At 38.1% G+C, this 22,625-nt stretch overlaps 1 protein-coding gene across 2 annotated transcripts in view; it reads right to left on the bottom strand.

Annotated features, from left to right (window-relative positions):
* Nucleotides 1-3,068: 3,068 nt before the first annotated feature.
* The window catches only part of RSF1 (remodeling and spacing factor 1), a 163,343-nt gene continuing 143,786 nt past the window's right edge, over nt 3,069-22,625 (bottom strand). For both annotated transcript variants that reach the window (XM_044258457.1, XM_044258458.1), the window contains exons 10-16: nt 22,516-22,570; nt 20,856-20,965; nt 17,634-17,701; nt 15,987-16,194; nt 14,056-14,276; nt 11,302-11,490; nt 3,069-9,017 (exon numbers count right to left, since the gene is read on the bottom strand). In XM_044258457.1, the coding sequence (XP_044114392.1) occupies nt 8,452-9,017; nt 11,302-11,490; nt 14,056-14,276; nt 15,987-16,194; nt 17,634-17,701; nt 20,856-20,965; nt 22,516-22,570 (1,417 nt within the window). In that variant the 3' untranslated portion in view covers nt 3,069-8,451. The remainder of the gene's footprint in view (nt 9,018-11,301; nt 11,491-14,055; nt 14,277-15,986; nt 16,195-17,633; nt 17,702-20,855; nt 20,966-22,515; nt 22,571-22,625) is intronic.

Genomic DNA, 22,625 nt, shown 5'->3' with positions numbered 1-22,625 from the left:
TTTAAGAAGTGCTTTACCTAAATAGTTAATCAGTATTTTTATAAGTAATCTCTGTGCCCAATGTGGGTCTCAAATTCATGACCCTGAGATCATAGAGTTGCATGCTCCACCTGCTGAGCCAGCCAGATGCCCCAGTTAATCAGTATTTTCTTAAAATATTTTATTTATTTATTGACTTGAGAGAAAGAGAGAGAGGGGGGTGGGGAGGGGCAAGGTAGGAGAAGGAGAGAAGCAGATGCCTGACACGTGGGGCTCAACCTCACCTTGATCTCACGATCCTGAGATCATGCCCTGAGCTGAAATCAAGAATCAGATGCTGGGCCACCCAGGCGCTCCAATTTATTTATTTTAGAGAGAAAGAGAGCACACAAGCATGAGTAGGGGGAGGGGCAGTGGGAGTAGGGGAGAGAGAATCTCAAGCAGACGTCCCACTGAGCGCGAAGCCTCTTGCGGGGCTGGATCTTACCACCCTGAAATCATTATCTAAGCCAAAAATCAAGAGTCGGTCACCCAACCCAACTGAGCCATCCAGGCATTGCAGTTAATCAGTGTTTTAAATCAGATTTGCAAACAGTGATGAATTCCACTAATTTGTTTGTTAAAAAGAGAGAGAGTCCACTGTCAATCTTACTATACCCCAGAATATATAAACATTTGTAGATGAGAATCATACTCAGGATTTTTGCAAGTGCCCCTTAATGTCATCTGGTCCAACCACTTTTCGAATGTGTTGATCTGTTACATTGCTGCCAAGTAGCGGTTCAGCCTAAACCTAAACAACCCCTATTGCTGAGAATTCACTTCCAAAGTTGTTATTACAGAACTCTGTAAAAAAGTTTCCCATAGAATAAATAAAAGCTTTTGCCTTACGGCTTGTGTGCCCTCTGGTCTAGTTCTGTGCTCCCACAGGCCCACACTGAACAAACAAGAACAAGGCCTCTTTAATGAGTCAGTTCTCTAGAAGCTTAAAAGAAATCTTTCAATAGATAGACTTCTAATACCTATAATTCACCTAGCTGGCATACAGCCTTAAAAGTAACTTTGGGCAAATCGATACACTTGCAAATTTACTTTCTTTCTTTTTTTTTTTAAAGACTTCATTTATTTGACAGAGAGAGAGATCATAAGCAGGCAGAGAGAGGGGGAAGCAGGTTCTTTTCTCAGCAGGGAGCCTGATGCGGGGCTCGATCCCAGGACCCTGAGATCATGACCTGAGTTGAAGGCAGAGGCTTAACCCACTGAGCCACCCAGGCGCCCCTACTTTCTGGATAGTAGAAAACAATTCATTTTCCCCTTAGATGACAAAATTTTCAGGCTTCATCAACTATTGCTGAAAATTCTTAGCCTTCTCTGTGCCATGAGTTTGAAATAAACTAAGTTTGCAAACACATGATGCTAACTACATCAAATTATTTAAAATTTTTATTATGACAATTGACATATATTAAGTGAAAGAAATGACAGAAGTATTATAATAAAACATTTTGAAAGAAAAAAGTTACACAATTAGGCCAATAGCTATAAAATAGCTTTAGGCCTGGCTTATAACACCAAGATTTCTGATCAGACTGTAGTGAAACATTGAACATCTCATTAACAAAAAATATTGGCACCAGCCACAACATATTTTGGTTGTCACTTACAAGGAATATTATATTTAAACAAGTACGCACTGCAATTCTAACACACTAGGTGTTCATACACTGCAGTTAACCCCTGAAGCTTTAAGCTACCAGGAATTCCCATATTTTCTATGCACAAAATTTACTTTGTGCATTATTGGAATCACATTTCCAGTTTTCAAATCTCCCCCCCCCAACACACACACACACACACACATGCAGTACATTATATGTGGCAGAGAGCACTCCAGCTTCCCCTGTTTGACTAACAGCGCGTTCCTGATTACCTCCACAGTTTTATGCCAATCTTGGAGCTTCTGCTTTAGCTCTCATCTCCTAGAAATAAAATAAAGCATTCTGAGACCCTATTCCAGCAATAATTTTTTTATGCATAGGAAAATAAAGCATTTCATATAAGCATGTCTGAAAATCCAAGAGGCATTTTGACCAAATACTCCCTGAATTTCAGCTACTATCACTTTAAAATCAAAATGAAATTTAACATATACCATTCACAAATTCTTATCTGGAATTTGTCTTCTTCACCTGGAAATTCATGATTCCCAGGCTTCTCCTCTGAATGGATGAAGCTAGCAAAGAAACGGACAATCCCACATTAGCTGACAATAGATTAAGGTAGTTTAGATAGACACACTTAGATGAATTTAATTAGATGAATTTAATTCTTTATAAGGATACACCTGTGCTATATAGACGAGGAGTTAGAATGGTAAAATTATCAGACAGCAAACATACTGGTGTCTTAATATAAGTCATGGTGAAATGTGCCATGTAAAAGACTGCTAGAATCAGCAACACTACAAGCTTTAAAGATACTTTTCATCAAATGTGGAGAGAATTGGGATTTGAATCTGATATCCCTTCCAGCAGAAAAATATTCCTGTGGCATTAAGTCTACTGAATAACAAGAACCAAATCAAGTAATTCTAGTTTTCCCCTTCTTTTACATACTGAAAAGAAGCCAAGCTCTGCCCCAACCCACCCCGCCTATCCCTGCATGGGACACTCCCTTTCAAGGTATATTCAAAACCTCCCCGGTTTTGGGCAGGTTTGGGCAAGCTACAATTCAGATATTTATCAAGAAACTACTTCACTAAGAGAACAAAATTCCAGACCAACATTGAGAATACCCTACTTAGGCATCACAAAAATTGCACACTTTAATATGCTGTTAACTGCCAAATTTAGGCTATTATAGCTGTTCCGAAATTGAAAATTCATTTACAATAATATAAACTAGATCCATGTGTGCACATGTGTGTGTATGTGTGTGTATATACGTGTTTGTGTATAATTTTCATGCAATGATCTTAAAGCTTTGGAGACAAGGGTTATTAACCGAATTCCAAGGCTTGTCCACATAGCAGTATTGACATGCACCAACTCTGCTAAACGGTAGGAAAATGAAAAAGACCATGGCACAGATTTTTAAACAATTTTAGGTTTAATTACATATGCACCTGTAGATGTCTAGCATAAACACAATTGTAAAAATCTACAACCTATTTTAGGGTATTTTTCCACCTCCCAACCCTTAGAAGCTGTACAGTTATATAAAAAATGTGACTCTCAAGCAAAATAAACTTTTTTTTTTTGCAACATACAAAATAAGTTAAATGATTCAGAAGGTGTTGAGCCATTAAGTATCCCAATGACTGTGTTCTGGCCATCCATAAGCATGACATGCAGCTCCTGGTCTATGACCAGAACTCAATAAATACAGGTCAAACAAAACCCCAAACACTTAAATTAGATTTCTTTAGAAAGTGATGAAAGTCAAGAAAATATATAATTAGGGTTAACAATTCCATTCTTAACTTACATCATCCAGTGGCAAAATGAACAAGGCAGGTCACTCAGTCCTTAGTGCATTTACTAGCTTGTACCGGTTTGGCAAAAAACAAAAATGTAGTTCCTTTAAATGTTTTTTCTCATTCAAAATGTCTAAGGAGCTTAATTAATAAATTTCTATTCATCTAATAATTTGTTATGCCCTCTCATATAACTTAAGCATAGGATAGATCTATCTTAAAAGTTACTAAAATAAAAATAAAATTTTCATTAACTGAAATCACCATGTGCCAGAACTGGGTTTGCAGCATTTCCCAGAATGAAATTGTAAAAATATAAAATGAAAAAAAAGTTGAGCTCACATGACCAAAATGAGGGGGAAAATATCCACTACTGGGGTCCTATTCTAATCAATTTCTGAGAGGGTTTATACAAACAAAAGAAGCATTGAGTGTATAATCTAAAGTGGTTCTATACCAAGCACACTACAGTTTGGCTTATGAAGACTGCTTGCTTGCTAGGGAATGACTCTTCTTCGATTATCATTACATAATTACTTAGCAATTCTTGGCACTGAAAAAATGATAAATGATATTTAAGTTGAAGTGAAATATCTTGAAAACAAATTATTACATGTACACATAACACAATAACCCAGTTTAATACACTGATAGCAAAGGGCCTTGTCTTTTCGGATTGGTATAAAAATAAGACAATCAGCAGCTGAACTGCCACTTGCAAAGTAGGTTTACAGGTACACACTGGGAATGGTGGATAAAATAGGAATGGATTTTGTTCTAAGAAGGTCTAATAATATTAAGCAGGGATAGGTAGATTATAGCAGATATGCAGTCTTGGCATTCTTACTTCTTAGGGAATCAGGAATATTTTCTTAGAGTATCAAACCAAGAAGAGGAACTTCACTATTTTTTTCTAGACTTTCTGTAATTAAATGTTCTAAATTTCACATCAGTCACAATTATTCATCTTATGTCTTTTTGCGATGTCAGTGATTTCAAAGGATTCATTTTTAATTGCTAACATCTAAAGTATGTATACACATATTAATTTATATATATACATACAAATATGTATGTTCTATTTTTTAAAAAAGATCTGGGTCTGCGAATACTTGTTCTATAGCTGTGAAGCAAGCCCGGACCTGTTTCACTGTGTTGGTGAAGGGCAGAGTTCACAACTTTTTCTAAATATTCAATTAATAGATTCCTTGGGTCCCTTCTAGTCATATGGTAGAACTAGTGCATGGTTAACATTGCTCATCCCCACAAACATAAGCTAAAAAGGCATTCTTTGTGACAAAGTAAATTCCATCAATTCCATTTAAAAACTCCCAACATTTTCCCACTATTTTACCTTGAAGCAAGTAATGCCTACATTTTTCTTAGTATATATACTTTGCTCAGATGCATACTATGGTATGGGCTCTATCAACCAAAATGTGAAAACTGGAGTTTGGAATATCCTTTTAAAATTTGTTTGTTTAAAAATGTTTTTTTCAACAACTTCTTTAGCATTCTAAGTCCTTGGTTCTTTGGCAGGTCATATTAAAAAAAAAAAAAGACTATCAGTAGACATGAATTTATTCTAAACAAAACTCCTCTTTATTATCTGCATATGCAACCTTGACCAGCTGGAAAAACAAATGTCAAGGAAACCCAACCTTAATGTTATCTAGTCAACTCTTGAAAAGCTCTCTGCCATCATTCTCTAATAATGTGTCAACAATGGAAAATGTTTTACACTACACCCTATTTCATTGACATAAGTCTACGAAACCAAAATGTGTATTTTCAGTCTGAGTTCCTTTCATGTATTTTAATTCAAAGCTTCTGCTTTGTGAAAATTTGGCTACTTTTCAAACTTTTACAGAAATGCGAACTAAATATTCTGTGCACTAAACTACATCTCCCCTTAATACACGTGCTAGACTGTGCAGTATGACACTGGGAATCCACCTGTATTTCAAAAAAGGATCCAAGTACTAAAGGACTCTATTATATGGCAGCTACAGATGGATCTAGATCCACGGTTGGTACTCTGAGGATCCAAGATGTTCGAAATTCTAGATGAACTGCTGCTTTCCTATACTCTGTCCAGTTCCTAATGACTGAATTAAATCTTTGGATACAGGACATTTATTTTTTTCTACATTTTTTTTTTAACTTCTTCAAAGCATGTTCACTTAGTATTTCAGTGAGCTCAAGACTCTATGAAGGACTAAATCAGATCATCAAGCAGCAGAATTGGTTTTGAACTGTCCAACATTTAATTGCCCATAATTAACCTGTCTGCATAATAGTTTGTAAGTTCAGCTGCTTGGATTGCACTCTTTGTAGATGAAACAGTAAATTGGCTTAATCAGAATATAAGGTTAGAAGGCAGACATTCACTATCAAGTTCACAAACATTTAATTCAAGTTCAGTAAATTAACAGGCAGCAAAAGTGTTATCATAACCCATGTCAGTGGGACCTATGCTAACTTGTACTCAGTCTTTACTCTGGTAACAATGACCTTTTGCTCTCTGTAAGAGAAAGGTAAAAAGAATACCTTTATTTCACATTAGGCATCCTGTAAAATAAATAATCTACCCCACTGGATACTCCTTATCACTTGCTTAACAATGGAGTGGTGGAAGCAGGAGCTGGTGTGTCCAGAGGTAGAGACAGCGTACGTGGGAATTTCTACATGGTAGTGGCTTTACCCAGCTGCAGGACTAAAATGGTAGAGGAAGAATGGGGGCAGGGGAGGCCCCTCCACACATTCTAACCACTTACCTTGCACTAGTAGGAATCCTTCTATTGCCTGCCTGTTGGATAGTTAAAAAGGGTAACTAACATCTTCACCCAACTTTCAAACAAATGAACAAATCTGGCTAAAAAAAGCTTGGTACGTGAATATGGCTCCTTACGTAACCCTGCTCTGTGTCTGTGATTGTGAGCCCTTCCCTCCCTTCCAGTGGAACACTGTCTCAAAATAAAAAATCACAACTTGCTTGGAACCACATGCTATTGGTGCATCCTATTTTTAGGCTGCTTTCATTATTTTATTTTTTTATACAGATACATATACATTGCTAGAATCAAAGCAAAAATATTAATGGGCAGGTACTACACAACTAAAGTGAAACAAAACAAAACAAACAAAAGAACTAACAAATGAAAACAACAGCTATAAACTTTCAAGGCCAAAAGAGAAGATTTAAGGGCAACACCTGTTGAAAGGAAAAGAAGGAGTATAAAGTTTCTAGAGAGGTATTTATAATGCAAGTCTAATGCCAGCTTTTTAATAATAAAAAAGAGAAGTGCTTTACTATACACTGACTAGCACATATAATGCTTAATTTGGAAAGAAAAATTAACAAAGTTCCTTGGGCCAGCAGCAGATATGGTGTGTCCATTGCCGGCAACAGACACAACACCGGAACAGAAAAACCCAAATCCCAGGGCAAAAGTATTCACAGAAGTAATGGCTGAAGGCTTCAGAATTTGACAGGCAAGGTTTAATCACAAGTGCTACACTTTGTACAATGTTATTTATGGCTCTGCCTGAAATTTTACAGCTGTAACAGTAACTAAATAAGACAAAGTTCATATTTTAGTGTCAATTACATGTTAGATATTTAGTTATAAACCCCTTTTTCTTGAAACAAAGGGCTTCTCTTTCATTAAAGTGTTGAGATGTTTGAAATGGATGTCATGCCCATTAAGTATATTGGCGGTTCTCAATCAACTCTAGGTTGGTCGTGTGACTATTAATGAATTTTAATAGAAGTCTAATGGCCAAAGGCCAAAACTACATTCAAACCCTGCTAATATATCCAGGCAGATAGGAAATTCCAACGCACACACATACACACACATATACACACACATACATGCTAAAACTCAAACTAAAAACCTCCCAAAGGAACTGCTTTGTTTGTAGACTTCAATTTGAAGTAGATACTAAGGGCAAGAATAGACCAGTTAAAATTCACCTGAAAATCCTTTCCCCGTCATCAAATGTGCTAAAATACCGCTGTCAGCTTAGCATCTCTTCATGTATGTTATGTATAGATGTTTTTCTTTCCAAATGGGATATTTCAGATATTTAAATAGTAAGTGGCCAGAAGATAAGAGTTATACTTGCTGCAAAGTTTACAGTCCACCTCGGCCTAAAGAAAGACCGTGCTTATTTCACTAATAACTCTCCATTGATAGGATATTCGAGGCCACCTCATCACCACTGCATAAAGCTGCTTAAAAAAAATTTGCTGCTAGCACAATCTGGTTGTCAAAGCTTCATTATACATTTTACTGTACAAATGTTTTTCAGATGATTTTTTTTTTTTAAACAAGAAACTCCGCTATAACAAAAACTCAGGTTAGAGTTTTTAATGATGGTGCTTTCTCCATCTCTTCTTTATTAAGTGTGGTTATCTCCAATAGTAAACAAGTTGATATCATGAATGCTGTTACTGAATGACTTATGTATGATGTTATCTACAGTTCTCAAACTGCAACAATACAGACTGGAACTTTTAAACAGTCTGTTCATCATCACCTATGCCATGAATGTTTAAATATAATATATATTTAATATGAAAAAGCTAAAGCACAAGTGCTTTCTCCCACCCCTAATTCTGTTTTGGGCCCTCACAGATTCGGAATGCATTCTTATCCACCCTTTTTCACAAAGTCAGGAGAGCTCAGGAAATATAAAGTCAAAAATATACAAATCTTTGTTGTTATTATAATAAGATTTTTTCCATGAATGAAATTACCAAGGACCATGAACTTGGAAAAGGAAAATCAAAAGGAATTACAGCAATTATTTATCTTCAAAGTTCAAAACTGGTCACTTCACAGAAAGACTTCAGGGTTTGTTGAAATTTTTCTTCTAAAAAGTCATTCTGTAGTGGAGTTTTCTAGGAAAAATAAAACAGCTTTTAATAACTGGCCCGCTGGTGTGAGAGCTACCGTGGAATAAATTAGCACAAAAATGGAAAAAAAGTCTTATAACTGTTCACTGTTACAGACATAATCAACAAGGTCAGTCACTCTTAAAAGCTCATCTTCCTCTTCTTCTGGTGCCCCTGCCTCCTGCCCACCATTTGTCCCATTGGGGGCCAGGCTCGCACTGGCTGTGCTGTTGTCCTTGGGGGTCTGAGGCTTCTCAGCTGGCTTGCCAATCAAGTTCTCAATGGCTTTGCCAGGACTCTGTCCATTGGTGGAAGGCAAGTCCACTAAGCTATAGTCCAAAGGGCTCCCCACCTTGCCTACATTTTCAAAGTCCTCTTCCTCATCGCTGTCTATCCGATAGGGCTTCTTGGTGCTCTCCTGTTCTGCGGGCAGGACCCTGGGCTGGCTGTCATGGGCAGGCTGATCTGCATCTCCATGAGCATTGTCACAACTCTCCTCCTCGTCTGTCTCAATCCGGTGCAGCCGTTTTCGAGATGGTTTGCCTTCTTCTTCCTCATCTGCTTCTGAATACTCATCTGTGCTTCGACCTCGCTTGCGAACTGACCGCTTTGATTCTTTAGCTAGCTCATCATCTTCAGAGTTCTTGGACATATAGCTCTCTAGAATAAACAGCACATTTAAGCCATCGACACAGTTAACCATAACAGATTTACAAGTAATTTTCCTTTTCCTCCCCATATTCACCCCATATCCTGCTTGCAGACTTGCCCATGTATCCTATTTCCCTCCAATAACTGGACTGATTTCTCCATCCTCTCAGGCCTGTTAACAATCCACAGAATGATCCATAGTGTGTTTTTTAACTAAGATTTTAGGAAAGAACAAAATCCCATTTCTTAGAAAACAAACAGGATGATCCTTAAATTAGATGAAGATAGGGTGGTCACAAACTGAGAAACTCCTGTCCACTATCCTTCCAATTATGGAATCATGTATACAGACTGATAACCCCTAACCCATATTATTAAATGTCCTTCCTTGGCAGTCTTTCAACGTCTTCTTGTTGTCTGTATTTATCTGGGTGGTCTCACCTAATCTCATGGCTTGGCATCTATATGCTGATGACCTTGTCCTAGGCCACCCCTAAATTCCAGACTCATGTATCAACAACCCACCAACCCAACAACTATGCTGGGATTCCTAAACAGGCATTTCAAACCTGGTATGTCACGAACCAAGGTCCTACACTTCTGCCTCAAACCTGCACTGCTCTGGTCTCCCCGGTCTGAGTCACCGGCAGCTCTAGTGTTCTAATCACTTAGTCATATTTTGATTGTTTTCTTTCTCCCATCTAACCGAACAGTAAATCCTCTTTGTCTACCTTCAAAAGGTAGCCCTTTCACCCCTTCCACCCCTTTCCTACCACTGTCCTAGTCTCACCCACCATCAGCTCTTACTGGGCCTGTTTCAGTGAGTTCCCAATAGGTCTTCTAGATTCTGCCCTTCTCCCCTTAAATTTATTCATATCACAGCTACCACAGCAAATTAAAATATAAGTCAGATCATATCACTGCTCTGCTCAAACTCCTCCAATTATTTCTCTTCTCACAGACAATAAACTCCAAAGTTTATACTATACAATGGCCTACCATGCTATCCCATATGGTAGTCACTAATCACGTGTAGCTATTGTAAATTTAAATAAAACTTGATTTACAAAGTGTTTACAAAAACAGGTGGCTGTAGTTGTGGACTACTCTCTTCGTGTTGGGACCCCTGCTGATCTCTGTATCATCTCATGCAATTCTTCCTTTCAATCATTCTCTTTCCACCACCCTGGCCTCCTTTTTCTCCATTCCTGAACACCCCAGACACAAAGCTGCCTCCAGGCCTTCATGTTAGTTGCCCCATCTGCCTGTACCACTCTTGTTTCAGATAAATGCATGACACACACCAACATTATGCCAGGTCTTTACTCGAATGTGGTCTTCTTAATGAGGAGTTCCTGTGGTGCCCTATGTGAGATCCCAGTCACTCTTCCCAACCCAGCTCCTCTTTCAATCCTTTATTCTTCCCCACAGCATTTATCCCCACCTAATACAGCATCCGTTCTACTTACTTATCTTGATTATCTCTCCCCCTAATTAAAATAAGGGTTACATGGGAGTTACAGATTTTTGGCTGTTCTGTTCACTTTTCTAGTCACAGTGCCTAGAATAGTGACCAGTGTAGTATTTGTTTTTAATAGCTGAATTACTGAATTTGTTTATCTTTAATGACACATGAAGATAAATACACAAAATCAGATGTTCATCTCCTTTCATTAGTCTCCCATGTTCAACTATTTCTTCCCTTTCTTTCCTGGCTTGGGCTCAAACTTAACTGATAAGGATCTTTGAAATCTTCAATGGAGAATTAATGATGGAGAATTATGTAAAGGTTAGAATCATTTAAAAGAACTGGAATAACCACAAGACTAAATGGATATCACGAATTCACATTTTAGAGCTTTTCTTATACTCCTGGCATGGAGCACAGCTAAAACTACTAAGAAATAAAACCAACTGAAGCACACCGTCAAGTTGGAAAGAGACAGCAGGTCCCTGTATTTGCAACTGTTTAATTATCCGGGGAATAGGTTATCTCAAAATGAGGGCCATGAATAATAAGGGAGCAGAAGAATTCTTGCTCAGATCTTAATTTTCCGAGACTTGTCTATCTCAATGAAAAACTATTACAATGGAGATATTAAAAATTAGTATCTTATCAAGTATCATTTATTTTAACTATAAAGGGATCGGGCAAAAAATAATGGATTTTGTCTCAAAGATATCACTGCTTATTACTGAATTTCTATGAAATGGTACAGAACCACAATCCTGAGTTTATAGCTACTATTAATGCCTTGTCCAAACTTCTATAAACTGGAGATCTCCTCCTTACCTTCACTCTCTGAGCTGGAAAGCCTACGCTTGTGAACTCGTCTAATTTCTTTCCCACGTCGTAAACTCTTCTGGGAACCATCACTTTCGGAATCTTCTTTGTAGTTAATTTGTCTTTTCTGGTTCCTCCTTGACCGCCTCCGCCGAGTTTCTACAAAATCATCACTAAAATCATCGCTAAAATCACTTTCTGTTCAAGAAAAAAGAAATAACAAAATGCAAGTCTATTAAAGAGAAATGTAATTAGCCTAGGTTATAAAAATGTAAAGTTCTTAGTAAGTAGGATTCAGTAATAACAATTTTTAAGTTAATAATAATGGTTTTAAGTCGCCCTTTTTTTTTTTTTTTACACTTGATCTTAGCCAAAAGGCTGAGAAGCAATTCTCTCTCTTTTTTTTTTTAAAGTAGGTTCCACACTCAACATGGGGCTCAAACTCACAAGCCCAAGACCAACAGCCAGCCAGGCACCACTCACTGTAAGTCTCTTATTTTCCTCTTAGTAGTATGAGTAAATGTGTAGGGGTCTTTAATCCCAAAGCTCACTAATGTTTCTTATTAGCAGCCAGTGTTTGAGAGTAGATGTTTTACACGATCTTTAGCTCATTCAACCTAAAGCTACCCAGCCAGCTACATAGCTGCTCTTCTTGGTGACTATTTGGTTACTATTCTGCCTCAAAATAACCTGTTGTTCCCATGTGTACAGATGTCTGGTATAGTTATAACTTCACAATGTACTGCGCAGATTAAAATCTCTAATCCCAGAAAACTGACAAACCTGTTTTAAAGAAGTATAGAGTTGGAAGTTACAGTTCTGGCTTACCCATGGAAATCAAATCTGCTAACTATAGTACACAGGGCTACCTCAGCTCTCAAAGTGTTGTTACATAGCACTATCCTTACCATCTCTGCATAGTAAACCAGAGACTATGACCTTGTGTTAGAGCAGTTTTTCAGGGGTGCTAACGAATTCCACTGAATTATCACATCCAGCTTTGAATGAATTTCGAACATTTCAAAATGGCTCACCAACAGTCTGAAGGAGTCCCTACTGGCCAAATCTGGGAAAAACTGAGCCTACATAATGGTGATAACATATTATATCCACAGACTAAAATAAGAATCCATAAGTATATACTGATATAAAGAAATATATAGGGGAGAAGGGAAAGCACTTTCTTAAAGAACACCAAATAATAAATATAAAAGGGATGATAGAGCCAGGAAATCATTAATGAATGCTAAAACTATGGATGAAACATCTGAAAAGAAATGGTATATAAATAGTTTCAAAATGCCCTCCTACAAATTATTGTTAATTCTAAAGGGAAAACTATCGGAGACCTGGAGAACATATATTAGTTCTGTGATATTCCTGCTGAAAAATATATAATCTGAATCTAATCATAGTAAACAAACAAACAAAAAACCCTGACTGAGGGACATTTTACAAATTAACTAGTGTGTATTCTTCAAAAATGTCAGGATCAATAAAGACAAGGTTTGAGGAATATTTTAGATTAAAGGAAACTAGAGACATGAATAAATGCAATGTGTACTCCTGGATTAGATCCTGGACTAGAAAAAAATTGATAGGACAATTTTGGGATACCTGATGAAACTTTTTTTTTTTTTAAAGATTTTATTTATTTGTCAGAGAGAGGGAGAGAGAGCGAGCACAGGCAGACAGAATGGCAGGCAGAGGCAGATGGAGAAGCAGGCTCCCCGCCAAGCAAGGAGCCGATGTGGGACTCGATCCCAGGACGCTGGGATCATGACCTGAGCCGAAGGCAGCTGCTTAACCAACTGAGCCACCCAGGCGTCCCTACCTGACGAAATCTTAATGTATACTATTAATCAGATAAAGTAATATATCCATGTTTTATTTAATTATTTTAAAAGATTTTATTTATTTTTTTGAGAGAAAGAGAAAGAGAGAGAGAGCACGCACGAGCAAGGGGAGAGGAAGGGGCAGAGAGAGAGGGAGAAGCAGACTCCCCTGCCAAGCAAGGAGCCTGATGTGGGACTCTGTCCCACACCCTGAGAAAATGCCCTGAGCCAAAGGCAGATAACTTAACTGACTGAGCCACCCAGGCGCCCCTCAATGTTTTAAAATATCTGATTTTGATAATTCTACTATGGTTATACAATATATGAAACCAAAAAACCCATAAGCCCAGCCAGGTGAAGGATATAATACTCCTTCCTGGCTGTGACATTTCCTCAGTGAGAGAACAGCTACCTTTCTGCCAATCCTATCTGTTCTTTTAGTTGCTAGGCCTGTCACTATTTATTCAATTAATAGGGATAAACATAAAATATAAGAACATCAACTACTACTAATTTATAAAAACGAATGAATCATTCACTGATAATGATCTAAGTGTTAGAAATAACTGGTGAACCTTCTCTTTCCAACTGCTAGGTATCTGAGAAAAAATGTTCTCAGCTTATTGAGAATGAGTCCAAAGAAACTCTATGAAGATAAAGTCTAGGGGCACCTGGGTGGCTCAGTGGGTTAAGCCTCTGCCTTCAGCTCAGATCATGGTCTCAGGGTCCTGGGATCAAGCCCCACATTGGGATCTCTGCTTGGTAGGGAGCCTGCCTCCTCCCTCTCTTGCTGCCTGCCTCTCTGCCAACTTATGATCCCCCTCTCTGTCAAATAAATAAATAAAATCTTGGGGGGGGGGACAAAACCTCTTAACTCTAGAAGTTCTAAGAATTGAGTTGGTGTGATATGGGTACAAATTATTTTTACCAGAGTCTCTACTGTTCTCTTCAGACTCCTCCTCTTCATCATCATCAGAGTACTTTTTCTTTGGGGTCTTTCTTCGCAAACGCCTGCTTTGCCTCATTGGCCGGGAGGGATGTCGCCTCAGTCTCCGGCTACAGAAGTCAGTGTCGCTGTCATCATTAGATGGTGGGTCTTCTTCACTTTCATCTGGGTTTTCATCAGATACAACAAACTCATCTTGAGATCTGTCCAAGAGAAACCAGATGAATTATGATTCTGAGTTCAAATTCTAACAAGTCCAATGAACCATTCAGTAATGGTTAATGTAAAACATCTGGATAATTCTATCAATTTGTCTGTTAATAAAATGGAGAAAGGTCTTGCCATCTATTTTTCTCTTCAGAGAAGTTAGGAAGATGAAATGATGCTGATTTTTGTACATAAATTTCTTTGGCATTTTGGGATGTCCCCCACATGCCTTAAATTTAACATGTCCCAAGGAGAACTCATTATTTCCTAACCTATTCCTCTCTTCTGTTTGCAAGTCTTATATTTAGAACTATTACCTATCCAGTAACTCAGACCAGAAACCTGGTACTTTCCCCAATTTCTCCCATCTAATCAATTATTGGTTCCCGAGTCACCCTCTTTTTTTTTTTTTTAAAAGATTTTATTTATTTATTTGAGAGAGAGAGAGAGAATGAGAGAGGGAGAAAGCATGAGAGGCGAGAGGTCAGTGGGAGAAGACTTAACCGCTGAGCAGGGAGCCCAATGTGGGACTTGATCCCAGGACTCCAGGATCATGACCTGAGCTGAAGGCAGTCACTTAACCAACTGAGCCACCCAGGTGCCCTCTGAGTCACCCTTTTAAAGATACTATCCCCAACCTGATCCCTCTTCTCTGTCGGACACTCATCTCTCACCTAAACCACTATAGCAATTGCCCAGGGAGTCCCTCTAGTCACTAGATTCATTTCCCCTCCAGATAGCGTCCAAATGAATGTCAGGATGAATTTTTCTGAAACAAACCTAATTAGCCTGATGCTTAAAAACCCATCCATGGGCTTTCATCATCTTCAAGGTAAGAGTGCAAACTCCCGTGCATGACAAACAAATCGCTCCATCATCTGGTTCCTTTTTATCTTTTAGCCACATCTCCAGCTAGGCACTCTCTACTTCTTCCTCATATTCTTGCCACCCTGACATACCAGGAGCTTCCTAAATATTCCATGATGTCTTTATGCCTTGCTGTCTTCAACACGTGACTGCTCTTAGGGTACCCTCTTTCTCATCCCATTGTAAAATCTCAAACTCACTGATTTGCCTAATATTTCTTTCTTCAAATTTCAGATCAAGCTTTATTTCCACTCTAAGGCTTTCTTTGAAATCTCTAAATTTATCAAACTCTTCCTTTATACCCTAACCTAAGTTAGGGTTAATTTTACCTACATTTTAGTAGCAATGACACAGAATGACTTTTTTGTGGTTTTCAAGTTTGTTTCTCCCACTAACAATCTGAGAGGAGAAACTCTGCAGTACTGTTTCAACACTTGGACTGCAGGAAAAATCCTTCCTGATCTTCCGCACTGGATTACCTGCCCCAACCCAAACCTCTGTGGGTCACCAGAGAATAGCACCTAATCACCTGAACTTAATTCTCACATTTGACTAGGAACCTCTCAAGGACATGTTGGTGGAAGGTGGCATGGAGATGCACAGCAAATGAATGCTTGATTTCAGTTAATAAAATGTAAACACGATTTTGAATATTAAATGTATTGATCTAAAAAAAACCAAGATCCGTAGTCTTGAATCTGTTTTAAATAGCCTGAAAATAAAAAGAGATCGTCCGTGTGCACGAAGGACCAAAGCCCCGTCACAACCTGGCCGAGCTTCTCTTCGAGCCCCATTTAAGCCTATATCTAGGAAATGGGATCTGGTGGCAAACCACACACCCGTCGCTGATCTTGAATTCATCCTCACTCTCTTCTTCATCCAGGTTGCTGTCACTGTCCAGATCATTTAGGCGCCGGCGTTTCTTCCGGCGTGCAGCAGCTGCCCTCTGGGGTCGTTTATTTTCCTTTCTTTCTTCATCCAAAATAGTAGAGATGTCTTTCCCACGGTGACCTGTGATGGTGGAGATATCTTTTCCTCGGCCAGCTCCTGAGTTTGGGGGTGGGAGGAGGGTGAGAGGTGCGATAAGGGGAATAAAGGGAGGAAGAGAGATGACAGTATGTTTATTAAAAGCTTCTCTTTAATACCTAGAGCGGTCCTTGTTCATGTTTAGTTAGGCTCATTTATTTTTTTCCTAGAAATAAGTGGTTTTCTCACAACTTCAACTGACAGAGCTCTCATCAAGAGAGTTTTTGCACATGTTTAGTCTACTAAGTGGAAGTTCACCATGTAAAGAACCTTTTAAAAAATTTGATATAATTTGCATACTATATAACATTCACCCTTTTAAAGTGTATGGTTCAGAGGTTTTCAGTAGTCACAAAGTTGTGCAACTATCACCACTAACAAATTCCAGAACATTTTCATCACCTCAAAGGAAACCTCATACCTATTAGCAATCACTCAAGAATCTCTTCTTCAAAATTGTCTTTTGGACATGGCTTTAGAAAGAGACCAATCCGTTTTAACTGTGTGTGCAGGACAGAAAAGATGAGAATCCTGCAGCAAAGCTGTCAATAAGGTGCAGAGCCCTGGAAAAGCTGGTGAGTTCTTCAGACAGCCTACTTACTACTAATCCTCCTCAGAGGTTTCCTAAGTACGAATGGAAACCACAATGCTCCATACTAGAGCACTGGTAATTCTCTATGACATTCTCCTTAATTTACCTTCAAACCCTTCTGTTTTTATGTCACCTGTTAAAGACTATGGAATTAATAAACTGATTTTTAAAAGGTTGATCTAAAGCAATCATTCAGATTCAGATTATCCATAATTTTTAAGATTCTGTATTTGTAGTGATCTAAACATAAACAACAAGAAAGTTTAAGCAGGTTTTCTTTTTTTTTAAAAAGATTTTATTTATTTATTTGACAGACAGAGATCACAAGTAGGCAGAGAGGCAGGCAGAGAGGGTGGGGGGAAGCAGGCTCCCTGCCGAGCAGAGAACCCGAAGCGGGGCTCCATCCCAGGACCCTGGGATCATGACCTGAGCCGAAGGCGGAGGGTTTAACTCACTGAGCCACCCAGGCACCCCTTAAGTGGATTTTCTATTTGGAAGCAGAAGTAAATTTTTTAATCTAAACAGGAACATTTACATTTTATATCAGGTCATAAAACTGCTTAAAAAAGAATTAGTAAGATCTGAGTCTACCCATTGACACTATGTCCACAAATTATTTTCAATCTCAGACATTTAACATCAGTAGAGAATAAAAAAATTTATATGCTTACTGCTCTAATCATTGTTGTTTTTCTGTCTTTTTTTGAAAAGTAATCTCTATGCCCAATGTGGGGCTCAAACCCACGACCCTGAGAGATAAAGAGTCACATGCTCTACTGACTGAGCCAGCCAGGTGCCCCTAAGCAGGGCATTTTAAGTTAACTTACTGGCCAACTCATACGAAGAAGAGGGAATGATAAACACATACCTCCTCCATCAGCTTCTTTGATATCATCTTCTATAGCTTCATCGATTGCTTCATCAAATTCATCAAATCTAAAATATATATAACAAGCACATCACAGCCTGACCTGGTACATGGGTTAGGAGGAGTTGCCTTTGAAATGAAAAAGGCCTGAATATAAAAATGCTCTCTGCCACTTTGGGGCTGTGAGACTTGGACTACATCACTTCACTCCTGTGAACCTCAGTTTCTTTTGTAAATTGGGATCTAACTCATTTTCGAAGATCATCTATACCAGGCATCAGCAACTATTTTGTACAGGGCCCAACAGGAAGTCTTCTAGGCTCTGTAGACTCCACAGTCTCTGCCACAGCCACACAGCCCCGTCACTGTGCTGCCGTGGAGAATGTAAGCAGACTATCCATGGACACTGGGATTTGAATTTCATGTAACCGTCCTAAGATTTTCATCTCTTGGTTCTTTTTTCAATCATTTATACATATAAAAACCATCCCTAGGTCACGGGCTATGGCTATATAAACTGGCAGCGAGCCAGGACCTGCTCCATGGACCACAGTTTGCCAACCTCTAATTACACAAATCACACAGCGAAGTAAGCTGAATTAGTGTTCCAGAAGTAATACTAAGTGTGAGAACTACATGATTACTGTCATCGGAGATGATATTACTATTTCCAAAATCCATACATAGATGGTCAGAATTTTAGAACTAGGTAAAAGTACTTTTAATCACAAAGGCCGTTGCCCCCAACTTCAACAAGACAAGTCTAGACGATCCTCAAGACTTCTTCACATACAAAACTTGCTAGACTTTAGACCTGAGGTGACCAAAAGGATAAAGTGGCTTGTCTAAAACTAAGCAAAATGTGATCATTAGTCACATGTGGCGACCTATATTTAAATTAATTAAAACAAAAAATTCTGTTCCTCACCAGGTGGATTTTAAGTGCTCCACAGCTATGTATGGCTACAATTACCAGGCTAGAGAGCAAAGAAAGAGCACCTTGCCATAACCATAGTAAATCACACTGGACAGTGCTGGATTAAAGGCAGACAATGGATTAACATCAGAGTTTAACAGCCAAATATTTTTCTTTTCATAAGAAACTCATTATAGCTATGGATTTCCTCTCTAGGAAAAAAAAATCCACATAAACATAAAATTTTATCTCTAATTTCAGAGAAGCCAGAAGTTTCAGGTTAAGAATTCTTCTACAACATAGTATTTAATGGCTATATAGTATCTAATCTTATAGATGTATCATAATTTAAAGTTTACTTCCAATTTTTTCACAATTACAAACACAGCTATGAAAAACCTTGCAGCTGTAGCTTAGCTTTTCTTAAACAAATTCTGAGAAAGTAAAAATCTGTGGATCCACTCATTAGGCTAGAATAACAGATACAGATAAAGCCAGATACAGTTAACAGAAAACAACATTTTCTCCCAATGGTATGTTTCAGTACAAAGTGGCAAAACAGCCTTTTCCTCTGAATGACTTCTACTTTCTCACTCACTGAAAAACTTTTCTTTGGACTTACAAAATGGTTATCATTAAGAATAAAACATTCCACGCTTGCCTGGAGGATTTGTTATTTTTAACATAAATAAGTAGCCTTGATTTATATCCCAGATGCAGAGCTCTGAATAAGGGATTGGATATGACACACATCGACTTCAAATTCTATGCTTTCATGGAAACAGGAACCCATGTCCCTATGGGGTCTAGATCTGATAAATTTGCCTTGAGCATAACTCTTCATTGCTTCTTTTACATTTCATCTAAACGCTACCCTTCCTCAGTATTTTATTGTAACTCTACATAACTCTATCTTATCATAACTCTATCATAACTCTTGATGCCCAAGGTTTCACCAAGAGATCTGTTGGACTATACGTCTGTTCTTAGTATTCTTGTTACCAATAAAACTGTTGGCTTTAAAGAGTAGAAAAACTGTTCTCCAAGGGCTGTAGTAATTTATAATATAACCATGAAGATGATGAATTTTATCATCAATTTTGTTCTAATTCTGAAAAGCAAAATTATTTTCTTGTTCTTTTAATTTTTTTTTTTTAAAAGATTTTATTTTATTTATTTGACAGAGAGAGATCACAAGCAGGCAGAGAGGCAGGCAGAGAGAGAGGAGGAAGCAGGCTCCCTGCTGAGCAGAGAGCCCAATGCGGGACTCGATCCCAGGACCCTGAGATCATGACCTGAGCCGAAGGCAGCGGCTTAACCCACTGAGCCACCCAGGCGCCCTTGTTCTTTTAATTTTAATGTGATTACTGAGTAAGGTCAAAAATTAGTTTCATTTGTTGGTCATTTTTGCTTTTTATTTCACAAGCACTAATTTGAAATCTTTGCCCATTTTATCAGCCACTATGCATATTTTCTTACTGATTTGTGGGAGCTTTTTAAGTATTAAAGATTTTAATGTTTTGTCATGTGTTGCAATTATTTCTTTTAATTAAAAATTTTTTTTGCGTTTGAGAGAGAGAGAGAATGAGAGAGAGCACAAGCAGGGGGAGGGTCAGAAGGAGATGGAAAACCAAACTATATTTACTGATTCTTTTAAAAGACATTTGTGGAGCATTTACTATCTCTTGGTACTATGCTAAAGCTGCCAGGGGTGAAAGAATGTGTAAAACAGACGTGTTCCTTACCTTCATGCTAATAGTCCAGTCAGGGAGAGAAATACTAATTCAGTAACTAAAATCACAATCATTAAAACCATGACAAGTACTTTCTAAGAGAAGAATTGGTTGCCATGAGGGCATATAATAGATTTGGTCAAGAGAAGGGTAACAAGCTGAAAGCAGGAGTGAAATCCTAGGTCGAGTAAACAGCACATGCAAAGGAGCTGAAAGACGACTGTGGCTGATAATGACAGAGTGAGCGAAAATGTGGATGACACGGAGCTAAAAAGGTAAGTATGGAGCAGACTCTATGGTGCCTGTAGGGGCCTTGTTAAAGGCATTGATCCTTATCCCAAGAGCTAGAGAAATCTGACAGAGTACATTAAGCAGAAGAGGATGACAGGAGCAAATTCACGCTCTGAAAGGACCATGCTGGCTGCTGTGAAGCCGCAGGATTCTACAGACAGCAAGTAACAAATATATACAAGCAACTAAAGAGCATTATAAAGGGAAAAGATGTACTTTTGGGTCATTCTGGATAATTAAAAAAGACATTTTACACTTTTACCATTTCCACATATTTCATACCTGTAACTTATACATTTGCGTGTTCTTGTTGATCTCCTTTCAAGTAAGTTCGCTTTGGATTTTTTTGAATCTTTCTTCTTTTCTTCATGATCTTCAGAAAAATCTGGCTCCTGGTTTAAAAATATGGTAACAAACATATAGGTTACTAGGACAAAAAAAAATTACTTGGAATGAATAGTTTTCTAATGTCTGTCTAGGCAGCACATGTTCAAGTTCCGAAAAAGTGAGGTTATCCCACCCACCCCCCAACAAAATGGAATGAACATGGCAATGCTAAGTAGAGAGATTCAAAAGCGTACTGGTGATCAAAGGATGAAGCCCTTCTGTTATTAAAATTCTTATGTTTCTGTGAGTTTATAATTAACTCTTTTAAAACAATCATGATGAAGTTTCTCCACTAATAGATTTTTTAACAAATAATTAAATTGAACACATAGAAGATACTCAGAAGATATGCTGAATCAATGAAATAATGGATTTAGAAAAAGAAAGAAGCATGGTGATGTAGTAACCTGTCTTGGTTAGTTAAGCATGTGATTTAATTAAGCCTGAATGAAAGTGTATACAAAACTAGAAACATTTCTTTATTTTAAATGAAAACCATGTTACATGTACTTTCACTCTTGGGATATCGATAACTAGAAATTAGACTAATAAATGTAAAACAATATTCCTTCAAAGAAACCAACTGTTAAGAACAGATACTGAGATTTTCAATAAACACTCAGAGCACAGAATTAAAACCCAATCTCCCTAAACTACTCTTTTGTCGCTTTACATAAACAACACATAAAGAAGCTAAAAACTAATTACCCAGTATAATACAGTGTTAAAAAATAAAACCACCCTGGAACATAAACCCCATAGGGGTGAGCTATATAAATCTGATTTGAATGTGATAGTACATTTTAGGGCTATCAGCATATACGTAATTTTATTTTAGTATTACTATTATTTTCTTTAGTAGACTCTACACCCAACATGGGGCTCAAACCTGCAACCCGGAGATCAAGAGCTGCAAGCTCTACCAACTGAGCCCACCAAGCAGTCCAGCATGTATTTAATTTTAATCATGAGGGAAAATACAGGTGATTTCCTTAAGGTCCTACATTTCCACCTTTTTTTTTTTTTAATTTTATTTATTTATTTGACAAACAGAGATCACAAGGAGGCAGAGAAGCAGGCAGAGAGAGAGGAGGAAGCAGGATTCCTGCCGAGCACAGAGCCCAATGCGGGGTTTGATCCCAGGACCCTGGGATCATGACCTGAGCTGAAGGCAGAGGCTTTAACCCACTGAGCCACCCAGACGCCCCGACATTTCCACTTTATTTTTTAAATCTTTTTTTTTTTTTAATATTTTATTTATTTATTTGACAGACAGAGATCACAAGTAGGTGGAGAGGCAGGCAGAGAGGAGGAAGCAGGCTCCCTGCTGAGCAGAGAGCCCGATGCGGGGCTCGATCCCAGGACCCTGGGATCATGCCCTTAGCCAAAGGCAGAGGCTTTAACCCACTGAGACACCCAGGCGCCCCAACATTTCCACTTTCAATAAAACAGGTATACTATGTATTTAAAACAATTCACATTACATAAAGTGGGTTAAATTTTAGAACAATTATGGCAATTTCTTCTTCAAAAATAGTACAAACCAGGAACTTACTTGTGGAGGAATGATGTTTTCAATACTGATACCCACATACACCAAACGTTCTTTCCTTTAAGTGAAAAACAAAAATGCATGCAAAATGAGATTTGCTAAAAATAAAATTA

This window comes from Neovison vison, chromosome 7, assembly GCF_020171115.1.
Source record: "Neovison vison isolate M4711 chromosome 7, ASM_NN_V1, whole genome shotgun sequence".
Lineage (NCBI taxonomy): Eukaryota > Metazoa > Chordata > Mammalia > Carnivora > Mustelidae > Neogale > Neogale vison.
The sequence above is the reverse complement of the archived record's forward strand: the minus strand, read 5'-3'. Positions and strand labels throughout refer to the sequence as shown.